Below are 17,747 nucleotides of genomic sequence, written 5' to 3' on the forward strand. Positions count from 1 at the left end.
AACCCGCGGATGGGGAGGAGGCCTTTGGTCCCTTCTCTCCCAGGCCTGCTTATACGGCTCATGCCTCTTCCCATGCTTCTTCTCATGTCTCTCCGGCCTTTTCTCCTCCGCTTCCGTTCCGGTCTCGGCGGTTGTTTCAGCAACACAGTTATCCACCTCCTCGTTGTCTATCATTTCTTTGACTCTCCTCGCATAGGTTCGGGCCTGTGGTTCTTCGTCTTCCCCGGTATCATGACTGTTAGTTCGAAGATGGTCGGAGATGGGTCGGGGCTCATTGGTTCTGGGTTCCTCCACTACTGGGAGTGCATTCACTGGGGTGCTAAGACCCCTCTGTTGCATTATCTGCCCCAACCAGTGAGCAGTGGTTTGTAACTGGAGAGCCATGGTTTGAATGTCCTGGTTGGACAGGGTCATAGGGGGAGCATTCCCTGCCAAGCTTGGCGAGGGATTAGGGGGAACAAGTGTTTGGTTATTCATCGTTGTTGGGCCAGAAAAAGAGAACTGCTGCCCTTCTTGAGCAGAGCTCATGTCATTAGGAAGGTTAAGATTACTTTCTTGGTGGTTTGCCATCGTGGATCTCAGTGGGTTTTGAAAATGGAAACTCTGGTGATGAAAAGATCTCCTTCGTTTCCCACAGACGGCGCCAATTGATGATCTGAGATCCAATGGAATAGGGTTTTACAAGGGTTTTGTATTACAAGACAATGGTTGATACAACTTTCTCAGACTCCTCTTCCCACCCCCCTTTTGCCTGGGGACGGTGCTCCCCTTTTATCTTTTCTGCTTGGCTCATGGTGACGTGTAAAGGCCTCTCTGTGATTGGGACACGCGTCTCTGGCATGCGGATTTGGGTGTACGAGGGTATCAGCCGCCTGCTCCATGCGTAACGGCTTCTGATTCTCCCCATGCGTACATCCGTATGGATCTGCCAGGCTGTCTGAGTTGGGTCTGACACTGGGCTGGGCTGAGAGTCGGACCAGATGCTGAGCCCAAGAGGAGAGGGCTTGCTTGGCGCGGGTTGGGCCGGCTTGAATGAAGGAGATGGGTGAGCCCGGCCTTTGAAGGCATACGGGTCAGGCTTGTCTCACGTGTGTATGTGGGCCTCTGCTTGATGGGCTTTTGGCTATGGTCGAGGCCCTGGTTCGGGGTTAAGAAATCCAGCGGTTATCAATTGCCCCTTCACCTTCTCGGCAGTTATTGCTCCGACTGTCGAGGGGGTGAATATCAAAAACCATTAATACCGTGTCTGTTCGTGTTCAGATGCCTCCATAAAATCCTTTCATCTTTCTGGCGTTGCGCAGTCTTTGCGTCTCATCTGCCTTTTCCATTTCTGGCTTTTCTCTACTCTTTCTGTTCTTCGTGGTTTCTGCTTTTCTGTCATCATTATCTGGGCTTGTCCTTTCTTTCCTTTCCGAGGAACGTCTGGCCTGGCTAGCTTAGAGTCTAGTATAACTCTATTTTGTGCTTAGGCCTCAGACTTCGAGTATATATCAACGCCAGTTTTCTTCGTTTTCAAACTCTTTGTTGGTATAAGGGTTGCCCTCGTTGCAATTTTCTGTCTGCTCCCTTCTTTCGGCGAGATCATCCTGTTTCATCTGTTGAGGATCCATCTGACGCTTTCTTTAAGTGGCTGGAGGTAATCCTGAGTCTTCGTGTTATTTTGTTTTTCTCTGATAAGGATTTGTTCTGACTTGTACCTGTTTTTGAACTTTTTGCAGTGCCTGAGATAAAAAATGGGTCAGCTCAAAAATTTTAAAGATTTAAGGTTACCTTCAGGGGGTCTGAACGAGGCTTTGGAGGTTCTGCTGCTAGGACAGTCGCTGGGTGAGGCTGTTCGGCAAGTTGTTGAAACGGTTTCACCCAGGTCGTCTGGCCGGCCTCCTCCTCTTTTTGTTTGGGCTCCTGAGAGGGTGCTTGTAATACCCGGCTCGAGTCCGGCATCGGAATTCCTGTAGTCCAGTGGAATCTCGGGTGTCGGAACCCTCGAGAAGGGTAATGCATATGTTTTCTAAAGTCTTTTCATTTGTTTTCATGGTTTGAAGGGTTAAAAGACTTGAGTTTTGAAAGAAAAGCAACAAGGGAGAAATGCAAAGGTTCGGCCGCCGAAGGTAACTTTCGGCCGCCGAACATTGCATGGTTGCGGCTTCACGTTCGGCTGCCGAAGGTGGTCTGGCCAGCCACCTATAAAAGGGCCAAGGGTCGGTGGAAGGAGGTTATTTCTCCTCCACTTGCAGCCAGAGGTGAGTTCCAGCCTCTCCTACGTTGACTTTCCTGTTTTCCATGATTTTCATCAAATCTTTCAAGAGTTTTAAGAGTTTTGGTGATTTATGAAGGTTTTGAGCAAAAGAACCAAGTTTTGAAGCTTGGAGCTTTGGAAGAGCTTTTCTTCATATCTCCACGTTAGGATCCTTCATCCTCAAGTTGTGTAAGAGGTAAGTGAAGATCCTGAGCTTCTTTGATGATTTTGAAAGGTTTTATGAAGTTTGTATGGGTAGTATGCATGTTTAGGTTTAGGTGAGGTTTTTGGTGATTTGTGGTGTTCTAGCATGATTAAGTGTTATGTGCTATGTTTGTTTGGGGTTTTAGGATAGTTTTAGACCCCTTTGTGCATATATATGTGTATATGCTAGTTGGGAGTAGTTGCTATGCATGTTGGTAGGTTTTTGGGCAAAGTTTGCATGAAACAGAGCAGGGTTCTGCCCTTCGGGCAAAACCAGGTTCGGCCGCCGAAGGAAGGTTCGGCCGCCGAACCCTTTGTGGAGGCAGTTCGGCTGCCAAAGGTTGCCCCCGAAAGCTAGGCTTTCGGTTTAGAAAGGGACTTTCGGCCGCCGAAAGAGGGAGTTCGGCCGCCGAAAGTGTGTGAGTTTCGTCTCTGGACGAGACCTTCGGCCGCCGAAGGTGCCGCCGAACATGCATGAGTTTCGTCTCTGGAGTGGGGTTTCGGCCGCCGAACCTGCCGCCGAAAGTGCCCTGTCCAGCTTCCTTTTGCATGTTTTATGTGATGGTTTGAGGATTGTTTAGAGGGGTTTTGGGGAGTTTCTTAGAGATGTTCTTGAGTGAGTTTAGTCCCTCATTTGAGTCCACCTGTGTAGGTACGGACCAGAGGAATCAGGGACATCAGCAGTGAGTTCAGTGTCAGAACCTGCAGAGTCAGTTCAGAGAGAACTACAGGTGAGTGGAATTTAACTTAATGTTTTAATATGAAAACTGATATTTTATCATGCTTCATGCATCATGAATATGCTTTAGGGTGAGTGCATTAGTGTACACAAAGATGATGCATTGCATTGATCCTTGTACTTGGCATTGCTCCTTGTACATTGCTTATGTGAGACGGCACGGACTTCGTGAGGATTCATTAGCCCTCAGAGGAAAGACCTGGAACAGCCTTACGAGGACCAGGCATAAAGACCTGGAACAGCCCTACGGGGACCAGGCAAATGGTACTTAGGTACCCCAGATGAGATAGAGGGAGTTTTGATCCGTCCGGCCGAGGTTATGTGATTATGTGTTGCATTCCATGAGAGCATGTTTTATCACCTGTATTTGCCTATTCTACTCACTGGGCTATTGTAGCTCATCCCTCTCTCCTAACTTCAGTTGTGCAGGTTCAGAGATCAGAGAGAACTCAGCAGGGTACAGGAAGAGTACAGAGTTTTGTAATAGCTAGTGTGGACATGTATTTGGACAGAGATAATGTATATGTACAGTGTATAGAATGGTGCTTGATTTATAAGACTTGTAATCCCTTGGAGTCACATGATCAGTTTATGTATGTTTCTTTATTGTTGTATGTTTATGAGTAAAACCAGGCTTAACATTATGAGCTTGATCCGCCTAGAGCCATGAGGAGCTCTAGTAGGGATTAGTAGAGCACAGAGAGAGTGCATGCACAGGTTAAGCCTTGGACTAAAGAAAAGTTTTATGGTTTTACAGAAAATGTATGATCATGTATGGGAGTTCACAGGTCTACAGACAGGATAGCAGGCTTACTACGGGTCCCGGCGACCTTAAGTCGATCTGGATCCTAGTGCCGGTGGCAGTTCGGTTTCCGGGCTGTTACAGATTGGTATCAGAGCCCTAGGTTCACATGGTCGGACCTATAGAGAGAGTTGGGCTCATAGAGAAGTTTAGTAGGTCAAGCACCATAGGAAAACATGTCCACTAGGATAGGATGTCAGTCCTGTCTATATGCTGATGTGCAATGCCCTGAGTTATGCATGTGCATGTTTTTGATGTGTTGCTGATGTGTTATGTGATGTTGTGTTCCAGAGAGTGAAGATGCGAGGAACTCGTCGATCCGCGAGATTGACAGGAGTCCCACCCGTAAGTGAGGGTACAGCTGCTCGTCCACCTGCCTTGCCAAGGGCAAGATCTCACAGGTCAAGCAGGGAAGGAACGTCACGAGACCCTAGAAGGTCTTCTGACGAGAGCAGGAGAGGAGTAAGTAGAGGGGGAAGGTCAGTAGAAGAAAGAGGTGTGAGGGAAGAGGATCAGAGTAGAGATGCAAGCATGGGTATAGGAAGGTCAGAAGAAGGTATGGGGGAGTCCCAGGGAGGCATGCAGGCCTCGGGATTTGGCTATCCACCCTTTCCACAGGGCCCAGAGTATCCGATGGGAGGCACGTCGGATTACTCCAGTTTTGCCCCATATCCACCCTACATGCCATATATGCCCTATCCTTCCTTTTATCCACCCTATCACATGTATCCACCCCCACCTGTTCATCCAAGTCCAGTACAGCCTGAAGTGAGGGAATCAGTTCCTCCACCACCACCTCCTGAACCAGTAGCCCCTGTTGTGGAAGCACAGCAACCCAGTTCGTCAGGGGGAAGTAAGGTGAAGATGACCGAGTACTTAAAGTTGGATGCTCCGAAATTCAATACAGGAGATGATCCCTTTGAGTATCTCAGTGCAGTCAGAATGATAACAAGTGAGTTGGGAGCAGATGATGGTAGAGCCATTGAGATGGCAGGGTTCACGTTAAAGTGCAAGAAAGCTAGAGAATGGTTCAAGAACTATGTGGACCCGAGACTTGAGAGTATGACATGGGAAGAGTTCGCCAATGAATTTGCTGGATGGGCTTTTCCTGACAGTTCTAGGGAACTAAAGGTTGTGGAGTTTGAGCAGTTGAGACAGACGGAGGTGATGAGCGTTGATGAATATACAGATAAGTTCCTGGAATTGTTGCCATATGTCGGTCAAGCATATGATACAGATCAGAAGAAGGCAAAGAGATATGCCACAAGGCTTCATCCCAGGTATTTCTCTTTGATTCTTCATGCGGAGAAGGAAAGTTTCCACTCTATTGTGGATGCTGCTAGAAAGATGGAGGCCAGTGCCATAAGTCAAGGTGTAGTCAAGGCACAGTCTTCTGGTGGTAAACCAGGTTCCTCCTCACAGGGTACAGTAAGTGCAAGTAAGAGAAGATGGGAGAAATTCAGAGGAAAGAGAGGCAAGTTCTGGAACAGGCTTAAGTCGGGTCTAGGAATGAGTAGTGGCTCCAGTTCTGGCGCAGATTTTCCAGTGTGCAAGAGGTGTGGTAAACAGCATAGAGGAGCTTGTCAGTTGGGATCCACAGCCTGCTATAGATGTGGGCAGGAGGGACATTATGCACGGGAATGTCCTCAGGCGACTTTGGTTGCACTATCCCAGCAGATGAGTACGGGCAGTGTAGTTCAGCCCGTAGCTTCAGCCGTACCACCAAGCAGTGGCAGAGGAAGAGGAAGAGGGGCAGCCTCTTCATCAGGGATGGGTTCCCGAGGTGCAGGTCCGTCAGCCCCAGCACGGATTTTCACCCTGACTCAGCAGGAGGCAGACACGTCGAACACAGTGGTGTCAGGTAATCTCATCATTGGGTGTTCAGAGGTGTATGCTTTAATGGACCCCGGTGCTTCTCACTCTTTCATTTCTTCTAGAGCTGCAGAGAGGTTGGGTCTGATAGTGTCTGAGTTAGAGTGTCCTCTATGGGTCAGTGGACCCAAATGTGATCCATCTTTGGCAGAGTCAGTCTGTCGGTTCAGTCCAGTGTGCATAGAGAGTAGATACCTTCCAGCTGACCTGGTGGTTCTAGAGTTGACAGATTTTGATGTCATTCTAGGGATGGATTGGTTATCTACGTATGATGCTACCCTGAACTGTAGAGACAAGGTAGTCAGTGTCAGAGACCAGGATGGATCAGAGTGTGTCTTCAGAGGAGACAGGAGAGGGACACCTAGGGGTTTGATATCAGCCCTCCAGGCTCGTAGAATGTTAAGGAAGGGGTGTCAGGGGTTCCTAGCTTATGTGAGAGAGCTAGACAGTCAGGTTAGGGAACCATCCTCAGTACCAGTTGTTCGAGACTTTCCAGATTTGTTTCCTGAAGAGCTTCCAGGATTGCCACCAGATAGGGAAATAGAGTTCGAGATTGAGTTGATGCCCAATGCTAGACCGATCTCTATTCCTCCCTACAGGATGGCACCAGCAGAGTTGCGAGAGTTGAAAGAGCAGTTACAGGATTTGGTAGCTAAGGGTTTCATCCGCCCGAGTACCTCACCCTGGGGTGCTCCAGTATTATTTGTCAGAAAGAAGGATGGACCTCTGAGACTTTGTGTCGACTACAGACAGTTGAACAAAGTCACTATCAAAAACAAGTATCCTTTACCCAGGATCGATGATCTATTCGACCAGCTGGCAGGAGCAGGTTGTTTTTCTAAAATAGATCTGAGATCCGGATACCACCAGTTGAAGATCAGGGAAGGAGATGTATCCAAGACTGCTTTCCGAACCAGATATGGGCATTATGAGTTCCTTGTGATGCCGTTCGGGTTGACTAACGCCCCTGCAGCATTCATGGATCTCATGAACAGGGTTTTCAGGGAGTACTTGGATCGTTTTGTGATCGTCTTTATTGATGATATCTTGGTGTACTCCAGGAATGCAGAGGACCATGCCCAGCATCTGAGGATAGTGCTGCAAACCTTGAGAGAGCATGGCTTGTATGCCAAGTTCTCCAAGTGTGAGTTCTGGTTAAGGAGCATTTCCTTTTTGGGACATGTTGTATCAGAGGACGGTATATCCGTAGATCCCAAAAAGGTAGAGGCAGTAGCCAACTGGCCTACACCCACTACGGTGACCGAGATCAAGAGTTTTCTGGGTTTGGCAGGCTACTATCGGAGGTTCGTTCAGGACTTTTCGAAGATAGCTGCTCCTATGACCAGACTGACCAGAAAGAATCAGAAGTTTGTGTGGTCAGAGGAATGTGAGGAAAGTTTTGCAGAGGTGAAGAGACGGTTAACTTCAGCACCGGTGTTAGCGCTGCCGATCAGTGATGAAGATTTCACAGTGTTCTGTGATGCATCCCGAGTGGGATTAGGTTGTGTGTTGATGCAGAATGATAGAGTGATAGCTTATGCTTCTAGACAGCTGAAGAAGCACGAGCTGAATTACCCGACACACGATCTGGAGATGGCAGCTGTTATCTTTGCACTTAAGATGTGGAGGCATTACCTCTATGGGGTAAAGTGTGAGATCTATACGGATCATAAGAGCCTGCAGCACATCTTAAGTCAGAGAGAGTTAAACTTGAGGCAGAGACGGTGGGTAGAATTGCTCAGTGATTATGATTGTAAGATCCAGTATCATCCGGGTAAGGCTAATGTTGTCGCTGATGCCTTAAGCCGAAAGTCACTTGGCAGTTTATCCCACATTGCAGTAGAGAGAAGACCGGTGGTGAAGGATTTCTACAAGCTCGTAGAAGAAGGGTTACAATTGCAGTTATCTGGTACGGGTGCTTTGATCGCACAGATGAGAGTGACACCAGTGTTTCTAGAGCAAGTGGCTCTGAAACAGCACGAAGACCCCGAGTTAGTGAAGATTGCCAGGACTGTTCAGTCGGGCAACAGTACAGAGTTCAGATTTGATAGTGAGGGGATTCTTCGGCACGGTAAGAGGTTATGTGTACCAGATGATAGCAGTTTGAAGGCAGACATTATGAGGGAAGCTCATAATGCGCGGTATAGCATTCACCCGGGAGCCACCAAGATGTATCAAGATCTGAGAAAGGTGTATTGGTGGCCAGCAATGAAGAGAGAAGTGGCACAGTTCGTGTCAGCCTGCGAGACATGTCAAAGGGTGAAGCTAGAGCACCAGAAGCCGGCTGGAATGCTTAACCCACTGCCGATCCCAGAATGGAAATGGGAGAACATAGCTATGGATTTTGTAGTGGGGTTACCGGCGACGTCTAACAGACTAGACTCCATATGGGTGATTGTGGATAGACTCACTAAATCTGCTCACTTCATTCCAGTCAGGAGTAACTACTCTGTGGACAAGTTGGCGCAGGTGTATGTAGACGAGATAGTAAGGTTGCATGGAGTTCCAGTGTCGATAGTATCAGATCGAGGACCTCAGTTCACCTCCAAGTTTTGGCGGAGTCTGCAAAATGAAATGGGCACAAGGTTGGATTTCAGCACTGCTTTCCATCCACAGACAGACGGTCAGTCTGAGAGGACCATCCAGACCATTGAAGATATGTTGAGAATGTGTGTGTTAGACTTTGGCGGTTCTTGGAGGCAGCATCTACCTTTGGTGGAGTTTGCCTACAACAACAGCCATCATGCTAGCATAGGGATGGCCCCTTATGAAGCTTTGTATGGGAGGAAGTGCCGAACACCTGTTTGCTGGGAAGAAGTAGGAGAGAAAACTCTTGCAGGGCCAGAGTTAGTTGAGATAACCAGCAAGTTAGTGCCTATCATCAGAGAGCGGATCAGAACAGCTGTAAGCAGACAGAAAAGTTATGCAGACATCCGTAGGAAGCAGATAGAGTTCCAGGAGGGGGATATGGTATTGCTTAAGGTGTCTCCGATGAAGGGAGTGGTTCGGTTTGGAAAGAAGGGTAAACTAGCCCCACGGTACATTGGTCCCTTTGAGATCTTGCAGAAGATCGGGCCTGTATCGTATAAGCTAGATTTACCGGCTTCTATGGAACGAATTCACCCGGTATTCCATGTTTCTATGTTGAGAAAGTTTGTGTCAGATCCAGAGAAGGTTCTTAGTGAACCTGAGGTGGAAATCTTAAGTGATCTCACCTATGTAGAGCAGCCAGTGCGGATCCTTGACACCCAGATCAGAAAGCTGAGAAACAAGGAGATACCAATGGTGAAAGTTTTGTGGAACCACCACAACCTAGAAGAGTGCACTTGGGAGACTCGGGAGTCCATGCTCCAGCAATACCCATATCTGTTTTGAGGTTAGTTTTCCCTTTTTCTATGTGTTTATGTTGTGTTAGGGACATTCGGGGACGAATGTTCTTAAGGGGGGGAGAATGTAATACCCGGCTCGAGTCCGGCATCGGAATTCCTGTAGTCCAGTGGAATCTCGGGTGTCGGAACCCTCGAGAAGGGTAATGCATATGTTTTCTAAAGTCTTTTCATTTGTTTTCATGGTTTGAAGGGTTAAAAGACTTGAGTTTTGAAAGAAAAGCAACAAGGGAGAAATGCAAAGGTTCGGCCGCCGAAGGTAACTTTCGGCCGCCGAACATTGCATGGTTGCGGCTTCACGTTCGGCTGCCGAAGGTGGTCTGGCCAGCCACCTATAAAAGGGCCAAGGGTCGGTGGAAGGAGGTTATTTCTCCTCCACTTGCAGCCAGAGGTGAGTTCCAGCCTCTCCTACGTTGACTTTCCTGTTTTCCATGATTTTCATCAAATCTTTCAAGAGTTTTAAGAGTTTTGGTGATTTATGAAGGTTTTGAGCAAAAGAACCAAGTTTTGAAGCTTGGAGCTTTGGAAGAGCTTTTCTTCATATCTCCACGTTAGGATCCTTCATCCTCAAGTTGTGTAAGAGGTAAGTGAAGATCCTGAGCTTCTTTGATGATTTTGAAAGGTTTTATGAAGTTTGTATGGGTAGTATGCATGTTTAGGTTTAGGTGAGGTTTTTGGTGATTTGTGGTGTTCTAGCATGATTAAGTGTTATGTGCTATGTTTGTTTGGGGTTTTAGGATAGTTTTAGACCCCTTTGTGCATATATATGTGTATATGCTAGTTGGGAGTAGTTGCTATGCATGTTGGTAGGTTTTTGGGCAAAGTTTGCATGAAACAGAGCAGGGTTCTGCCCTTCGGGCAAAACCAGGTTCGGCCGCCGAAGGAAGGTTCGGCCGCCGAACCCTTTGTGGAGGCAGTTCGGCTGCCAAAGGTTGCCCCCGAAAGCTAGGCTTTCGGTTTAGAAAGGGACTTTCGGCCGCCGAAAGAGGGAGTTCGGCCGCCGAAAGTGTGTGAGTTTCGTCTCTGGACGAGACCTTCGGCCGCCGAAGGTGCCGCCGAACATGCATGAGTTTCGTCTCTGGAGTGGGGTTTCGGCCGCCGAACCTGCCGCCGAAAGTGCCCTGTCCAGCTTCCTTTTGCATGTTTTATGTGATGGTTTGAGGATTGTTTAGAGGGGTTTTGGGGAGTTTCTTAGAGATGTTCTTGAGTGAGTTTAGTCCCTCATTTGAGTCCACCTGTGTAGGTACGGACCAGAGGAATCAGGGACATCAGCAGTGAGTTCAGTGTCAGAACCTGCAGAGTCAGTTCAGAGAGAACTACAGGTGAGTGGAATTTAACTTAATGTTTTAATATGAAAACTGATATTTTATCATGCTTCATGCATCATGAATATGCTTTAGGGTGAGTGCATTAGTGTACACAAAGATGATGCATTGCATTGATCCTTGTACTTGGCATTGCTCCTTGTACATTGCTTATGTGAGACGGCACGGACTTCGTGAGGATTCATTAGCCCTCAGAGGAAAGACCTGGAACAGCCTTACGAGGACCAGGCATAAAGACCTGGAACAGCCCTACGGGGACCAGGCAAATGGTACTTAGGTACCCCAGATGAGATAGAGGGAGTTTTGATCCGTCCGGCCGAGGTTATGTGATTATGTGTTGCATTCCATGAGAGCATGTTTTATCACCTGTATTTGCCTATTCTACTCACTGGGCTATTGTAGCTCATCCCTCTCTCCTAACTTCAGTTGTGCAGGTTCAGAGATCAGAGAGAACTCAGCAGGGTACAGGAAGAGTACAGAGTTTTGTAATAGCTAGTGTGGACATGTATTTGGACAGAGATAATGTATATGTACAGTGTATAGAATGGTGCTTGATTTATAAGACTTGTAATCCCTTGGAGTCACATGATCAGTTTATGTATGTTTCTTTATTGTTGTATGTTTATGAGTAAAACCAGGCTTAACATTATGAGCTTGATCCGCCTAGAGCCATGAGGAGCTCTAGTAGGGATTAGTAGAGCACAGAGAGAGTGCATGCACAGGTTAAGCCTTGGACTAAAGAAAAGTTTTATGGTTTTACAGAAAATGTATGATCATGTATGGGAGTTCACAGGTCTACAGACAGGATAGCAGGCTTACTACGGGTCCCGGCGACCTTAAGTCGATCTGGATCCTAGTGCCGGTGGCAGTTCGGTTTCCGGGCTGTTACAGTGCTGGCTCCATATATGTTTCAAGACGTTGAGGGTTCTAACTTGTTCCATTGCTCTTCAGAATGTTTCGCTGATTTCCCTGAATGTGCATGGTTGTATCAAGCCTCACATTCGGGTGTAGGTTTGCAACATCCACTTGTTCCATTGTCCTTCAGAATGTCTATCTATGATGGAACAGTGAAAAATGTTCAATACCTATATCCTGCGTGGCCTTGGTGGGAAGTACCAGTATTATGCGGAACCAAGGTCCACCGCGCCTTCTGCATCGCATTTGGGCAACCGAATGCCGACCTATGGATGAAATGTTTTCCGTGAATCAACGTCAGGAGTTTCCCTATAGTGTCGAGACAGATCCTGGCTTTTCTGCCGAACTCACATATCGAGCTGGAGTATCCTCCGGACTGAAGACTTGAGTGCTGAGATCGGTTAAGATGATGTAATCGTAGATGACGAAGTACCCGGACATGTAAATCCATTAAGAATAGTCTTCCATTCTGTAATGTAGGTTCGGATATGTAAATTCTTAAAGGATAGTCTTCCATTCTGTAATGTACTTTTCTTTTAATGAAATTCCTATGTTTCGTTCATACTTGAGCTTGTTTCTTTCTTTGTTTTGGATGAAGTACTGGTACTGTCTTCTTTGTAGTTCTAACTAACTGAACTTTATTTCTTCCGAGCTAAAATAATACTTAGGAACTCCCGCTTTTAGTCGACAAACCGTCCTCCGGACCGACCCAACTTATTGGGAGGTCGACTTGCTCCCCGAGATATGCTGTCCGACCTACGAGCTCGACCTTAAGATATAACTGACTGGGAGGTCGGTTAGCTCCTCCGAGCTGTATTATCCGGTCTACGAGCCCTATTTTTCCGAGCCAAAATACTTGGTCGTGAGCTTCTGCTTTCGATTTTTCTTTTTTCGAGCTAGAATACCGAGCTGTGAGCTCTGCTTTTAAGTTGAACTCTAAGCCTTTAGCTCTGTATGACTCCGAGGTGTCCTTAACGCCCCGGTTTCTCAGTATTTATAACAATCGCGTCAGAACTAATAATAAGCAAGTCTGACCTGGATTGTGCTCCTGTTTGCTTGTACTGTTGGGTCTCTTCACAACTTGCCCCTTTTATCCCCTTTATTGATAAAGAGGTAAATCTTTGTGGGCTAAGTTACTTTGACTGACGAGTTGGGCTTCTTATGCGGCGCGTGGGCCCTTGAGCGCTGGGCCATTATGATGGGCTTGGCCCCTGTTATGTGCAGAGAAGCCCAGCGGTCATCCTTTTGCCCCTCTTTTTGCCCCCTTTACCTTCCCACCGGTTAGCCAACCGTCGGGAGGGTAAATTTCGAGGGTAATCAATGATCGCGCCGCTCCAAGACAAAACTATACAGATTAAAGTGCTGTTTCATTATTTGGCTGTCATTTCGAATTCCTTCTGGCTGCTGAGGAAAACAACTCCTTTCTGCTCTCTGTCTTTCTGCCATTCCTTCTGCGTTTTTACCTTATTTCATTCTCAGGTACGCTTCCTTGTTCTTTTATGGCGATTTCGGAACTCCCTGATGTTGTTAACCTTGAGTCCCACATTACGCCTGCCAACATAACTAAATACCTTTCTCGGAGGTTTCTGGATACTCCTCTGTATCTGATTCGAGCACCTTACCCAAATGAGAGGATAGTCCTGCCTTATCCTCCTCCTCCGGGTTTGGTGGATCCTCAAGAGTACCGTAGCATAGTATTTTTCTTGAAGCAGAAAGAGTTTGGCCTACCCTTGCCTTTTACTCCTTTCTTTGTTGAGGTTTTTGATTATTTTGGGGTAACTCCTCGAATGTTATCCCCAAACTCCATTTTGTTCATGTCTTGTTTCGAGTCTGTTTGCCTGGGTTGGGGTTTTGCACCTACGGCCTGTCTGTTCGTGACCTTTTTCCGCCTTGTAAAGGCGGTCCAGAACTTCTACTATTTTTCCCCTCGTAGGGGATTATCTCTTCTTACGGGCTACAAGGATTCCATAAAGGGGTGGGTAGAGAATTTCCTCGTAGCCGAGCTAAAATTAGGGACTGACCGGTCGTGGGAGGTAGACCTACGTTGGGGAGAGATTTATCCGGGCTCCAACGACCTGCCCAACTTGAGTATTGTTGAACAAGTAGGGTTGCTTCGACTGACTTCCGTTGATAGGAAGTATGATGTCGAGAAGTGTTCGTACGTGTCCAACCGTAGGGACGTCCGGTCTATGGGTATAGCGCTTTGTCTAGTTATGTGGTTTCTACTTTGCTTGTAATATTGGGATGTATGCTAACTTTCATGATTTCGCATTTTTGCAGCTTCGGAAGTAAAAATGGACGAGATCAAGTTTCCCAAGAACTTTGTCCTATCTCGGGACAATATTCATGCAATCTATGACGCCTTTTCAGCTGGTCGTTCGGTATCGGAAGCTGCTATGGAAGTGGTTCAAGCGACTTCCTCCAAGAAGGTTAGCCGATCTCCAGCCAGAGTGCCCTCTCAAGTTGCAAAGCCGAGCTCTCGCAGCTCCAAGTCATCCAGGCCATCTGGCCGTGGCGGACCGAGCTCAACTTTGGAGTCTGCTGAAGGGTCTAGGTCTGCTCCAGCCTCCTCAGAGGCCGTGAGAGAGGCTTCCTTGGTTATTACGGAGCAGACTTCTGCTGTCGAGCAGGTGGAGCAGGGTACTGCCCACTCTCCTGAGAAGGTATCTGGGGGTAAAGACAAGGAGGCCTCCGGGACGGGGTTGGAGATTGTCCTTATAGAGGACCGAACTCCAGAGGATCTTACCCAAGATGCCCCTGCCCCTGTGAGGACTGAACCTGGGGGTTCTGAGGGCGTTTCAGCAAAGACCGGGGAAAAGCGCCCAGCTTCTCATAGAACGTCTGTCCCATCTCCAGCTAGGAAGAAATCCAGGGCTACTACAGGGTCTGCCCCGGCTCTTCTTTCCATTGGGAAAGGAAAAAATGCTGCTGCCGAGCTTCCGTTACCTTCCTCTGGCAACGCTTTGAAAGCGTCGGACATTACCTCTGAGTCTCCAGCCAGTGCTGTTGCTGACCTTCTCAGAGTGCAGATGTTCGGCGGGGTTACACAAGCTTCGGATCCCCGTCTTCTCGCCCTGACTGGTCTCTTAGCCAGTTCTACTGAGGAACAGGTGTCTTTCCGATCTCGGTCTCGCGAAGAGCTCGGGAACACAATCAGGGAGATGTTACTGATGGTAAGTCATTTTTTCCTGTCTTTTCAGTTTGTTCTGTTTTGTTTTCTTGACTGTTGTTCTCCTGTGCTAGATGACGGGTCTTGTCACGGAGGTGGATATCCGTGATCGTTCCTTCCGGGAGTCTGTAGTCCGCCGGATTGAGGAGGCGCGTCAGGAGGAGAACATATCTGCAACTAATGATGCAAGAGGGAATCTGGCTGCTGCTCGAGAACAAATCCAGACCCTCCAGGCGGAGTTGAACTCTGCATTGGAGGCCCTTAAAAAGGCTGAGGAGGAAATAGCTGGTACAGCGAAGCATACCTTGTCTTTAGAAAATGAGCTGTCTCGGACTTGCAAAGTTCTCCAAGAGTCGGATGAGAGGGCAACTGCCTTGGAGGCTCGCTGCAAAGGAGTTTCGGAGCAATTGTCCTCTATGGCGAATGCCCTTCAGGAGAGGAATGAGGCTTTGGGCCAAAAAGCGGAGGTCCAGCGCCTGTATGATGCCTTAAAGGCAGATTTTGATGGACTTCAAGCTCATATGAAGGAGGAGAAAACTCAGAAAGAGGCAGCCCTAGCTCGGGTGCAGGTCCTCGAGCAGGAGTTGAGTGCAAGTTCTGACCGTATCAGAGATCTGGCTTCTTCGGCTGAAGAATTCAAACTTCGTCATGATCAACTTAACCAGGAAGTCAGGGCTTTGGAATGCAAAGCTCAGCTGGTACGTGAGCAATGCATAGCGGAGTATCAGGAGTCTGATGAGCTGAAGGAGAAGATCATTCAGGCCGGTGAGTTGGCTGTTCAGAGCTACAAGGACTCTTCTGAGTTTAAGGAGTTTGTAGCTGAGGCCTGTGAAGCGCATCTTGATAAATATTTAGCTTCTGCTGAAATGAAGAGGGCTATTGTTAATAAAGCCCTTCATTTTTACTCATCCGGCTATAATCGTGGTTTAAGAGAAGCTAGGCAGGCTCCTGATATCCCGTTGTCAGAGCTTCGCAAGCGGGAGGTAGATTCAGATGGCGAGCCGGTAATGTATGGAGAGGATGATTTCCCTATGCCCCGGGGAGATTGCCGTGTTGGTGGCCGGTCAACTGTGTCTTCCTCGGATGAAGCCGAGCTGGAAGAAGAGGACGTGGAAGTCCTTGGGTCGGAGGATGATGACCCTGTTGCTGAGGAGGAGAACCCCAACCTTGGGTCAGAGATTGCTCCTGCTGCTAATGTTGAGAGCTCTGATCCAAGGGATACTGAGCTTCCTGCAGATGTCACTGCAAATAGGGATAATGTGGGCGAGGGAGTTTTAACTGATGTAAGTCCTTTAAGGAGTATCTATCCTCCTACTTCGCCTGAGAGGTGAATTGTAATGTTTTGTTAATTTTTCATATGCCTTGTAATGTATTTTTATAAGTGCTGTATTGACTTTTAGCTTTTAGCTAACAGTGTGATCAAGTTCATTGGTAAACTGACTTGGGCTTTGGATGTAGCTTTTTTCTTCTTTATTTATGCCTTAGACGAGTTTAGTCTCGATATGAAGAGAATATTGGTTTTTTCGTTGGCCTTCATGCCTTTGGGTTTTAAGGATATATGTTTATCCGAGCTGGAAGCCCGTCCTTCTGCCTCGGCTAAACCTTTAATCATTAGCATGCATTTTGAGTTCGGCACCCTTTTGCCGTCGTGTCCCCTGCCTCTTTATGAGGTCGGAACATGTTTTTTACTGGTAACTCTTGGTTCCTTATTTCTACTTAGCCTCTATTTTGAGGTCGTCGTTTACTTGCTGAGGTGTCCCGAGCTTTTCCTCGAGGTCGGAACCTGAGTTTTTTTTTTTTTTTTTTTTTTTTTTTTTTTTTTTTTTTTTTTTTGGGAGGCTCTTAAGTCCTTCACCGACCATTTTTGTTTGCAGGAGATCTTACGAGATCCTGTCTGTTTTTTGCTCCGGGGTGATCTTGGGGCCCCACCGGCGGCCTCTCGCTTTTTTCCGGGAGTTCTAGGGGATCCCGGTCTTTTTTATCCGGGAGATCTTGGGGATCCCGGTCTTTGTTATCCGGGAGATCTTGGGGATCCCGGTCTTTGTTATTTTATCCGGGAGATCTTGGGGATCCCGGTCTTTGTTTGGTTACCCGGGAGATCTTGGGGATCCCGGTCTTCTTTATTTTATCCGGGAGATCTAGGGGATCCCGGTCTTTGTTATTTTATCCGGGAGATCTTGGGGATCCCGGTCTTTGTTTGGTTACCCGGGAGATCTTGGGGATCCCGGTCTTCTTTATTTTATCCGGGAGATCTAGGGGATCCCGGTCTTTGTTATTTTATCCGGGAGATCTTGGGGATCCCGGTCTTTGTTTGGTTACCCGGGAGATCTTGGGGATCCCGGTCTTCTTTTGGAATATTATTCACAAGGACAGTCACACGTTGTAAACAAATGTACTATTTAAAGAATACAACGTTTTTTCTTTACAAAATATTTCAGGGAAAATACCTCTTTAGATGCTGGATATTCCAAGCGTGAGGTTCAGGATTTCCTTGCATATCTTCTATTCGGTATACCCCTGGCTTGACCACTTTCGTCACTCTGAAAGGTCCCTCCCAGGTCGGTGCTAATTTCCCTGCAGCTGCTCTTTTCCCCGTAGCTTCTAGGTTTCTTAAGGTCAGGTCGCCTACCTTCAAGCTTCTTTCTCTGACCTTTTGATTATAATATCTCGCTGCTCGTTGTTGATAAGCAGCAGTCCGGACTTGAGCTTCTTCTCTAACTTCTTCCAGAGCATCCAGGTTGCTTCTCAATTTGTCTCCATTAGTGTCTTTACTGACGAATTGGACCCGATGAGTGGGCACCTGCAATTCGACTGGGACTACAGCCTCTGTGCCGTAGGCAAGTGCAAACGGAGTTTCCTTGGTGGGTGCTCTGGGAGTGGTTCGAAGTGCCCATAGGATGCTATTGAGTTCTTCTGCCCAATTCTCCTTTGCTCCATCTAGCCGTTTCTTTAATCCTTGGAGGATAGCTCTGTTGGTAACTTCTGTCTGACCATTGGTCTGGGGATGAGCTACGGAGGAAAACTTATGCCATATTCCTATGTTCGTCGTGAAGGCTTTGAAAGTGCTGCAGTCAAATTGTCTACCGTTGTCTGAGATAA

At 47.4% G+C, this 17,747-nt stretch overlaps 1 protein-coding gene across 1 annotated transcript; it reads left to right on the plus strand.

The window, feature by feature from the left end:
* Positions 1-13,699: 13,699 nt before the first annotated feature.
* On the plus strand, positions 13,700-16,397 carry LOC122721860. The gene is made up of 2 exons (XM_043950800.1): positions 13,700-14,652; positions 14,723-16,397. Exons 1-2 carry the CDS (start codon positions 13,774-13,776, stop codon positions 15,977-15,979), a joined length of 2,136 nt encoding a protein of 711 aa, XP_043806735.1. The 5' UTR covers positions 13,700-13,773; the 3' UTR covers positions 15,980-16,397.
* Positions 16,398-17,747: the final 1,350 nt, after the last annotated feature.

Source organism: Manihot esculenta, chromosome 15, assembly GCF_001659605.2.
Source record: "Manihot esculenta cultivar AM560-2 chromosome 15, M.esculenta_v8, whole genome shotgun sequence".
Classification (NCBI taxonomy): Eukaryota; Viridiplantae; Streptophyta; class Magnoliopsida; order Malpighiales; family Euphorbiaceae; genus Manihot; species Manihot esculenta.

Coding starts and splice junctions, on each gene's coding strand:
- LOC122721860 (XM_043950800.1), top strand. CDS start 13,774: ATGGACGAGATCAAGTTTCCCAAGAACTTTGTCCTATCTCGGGACAAT. Junction 14,653..14,722: donor TCAGGGAGATGTTACTGATG/GTAAGTCATTTT, acceptor CTCCTGTGCTAG/ATGACGGGTCTTGTCACGGA.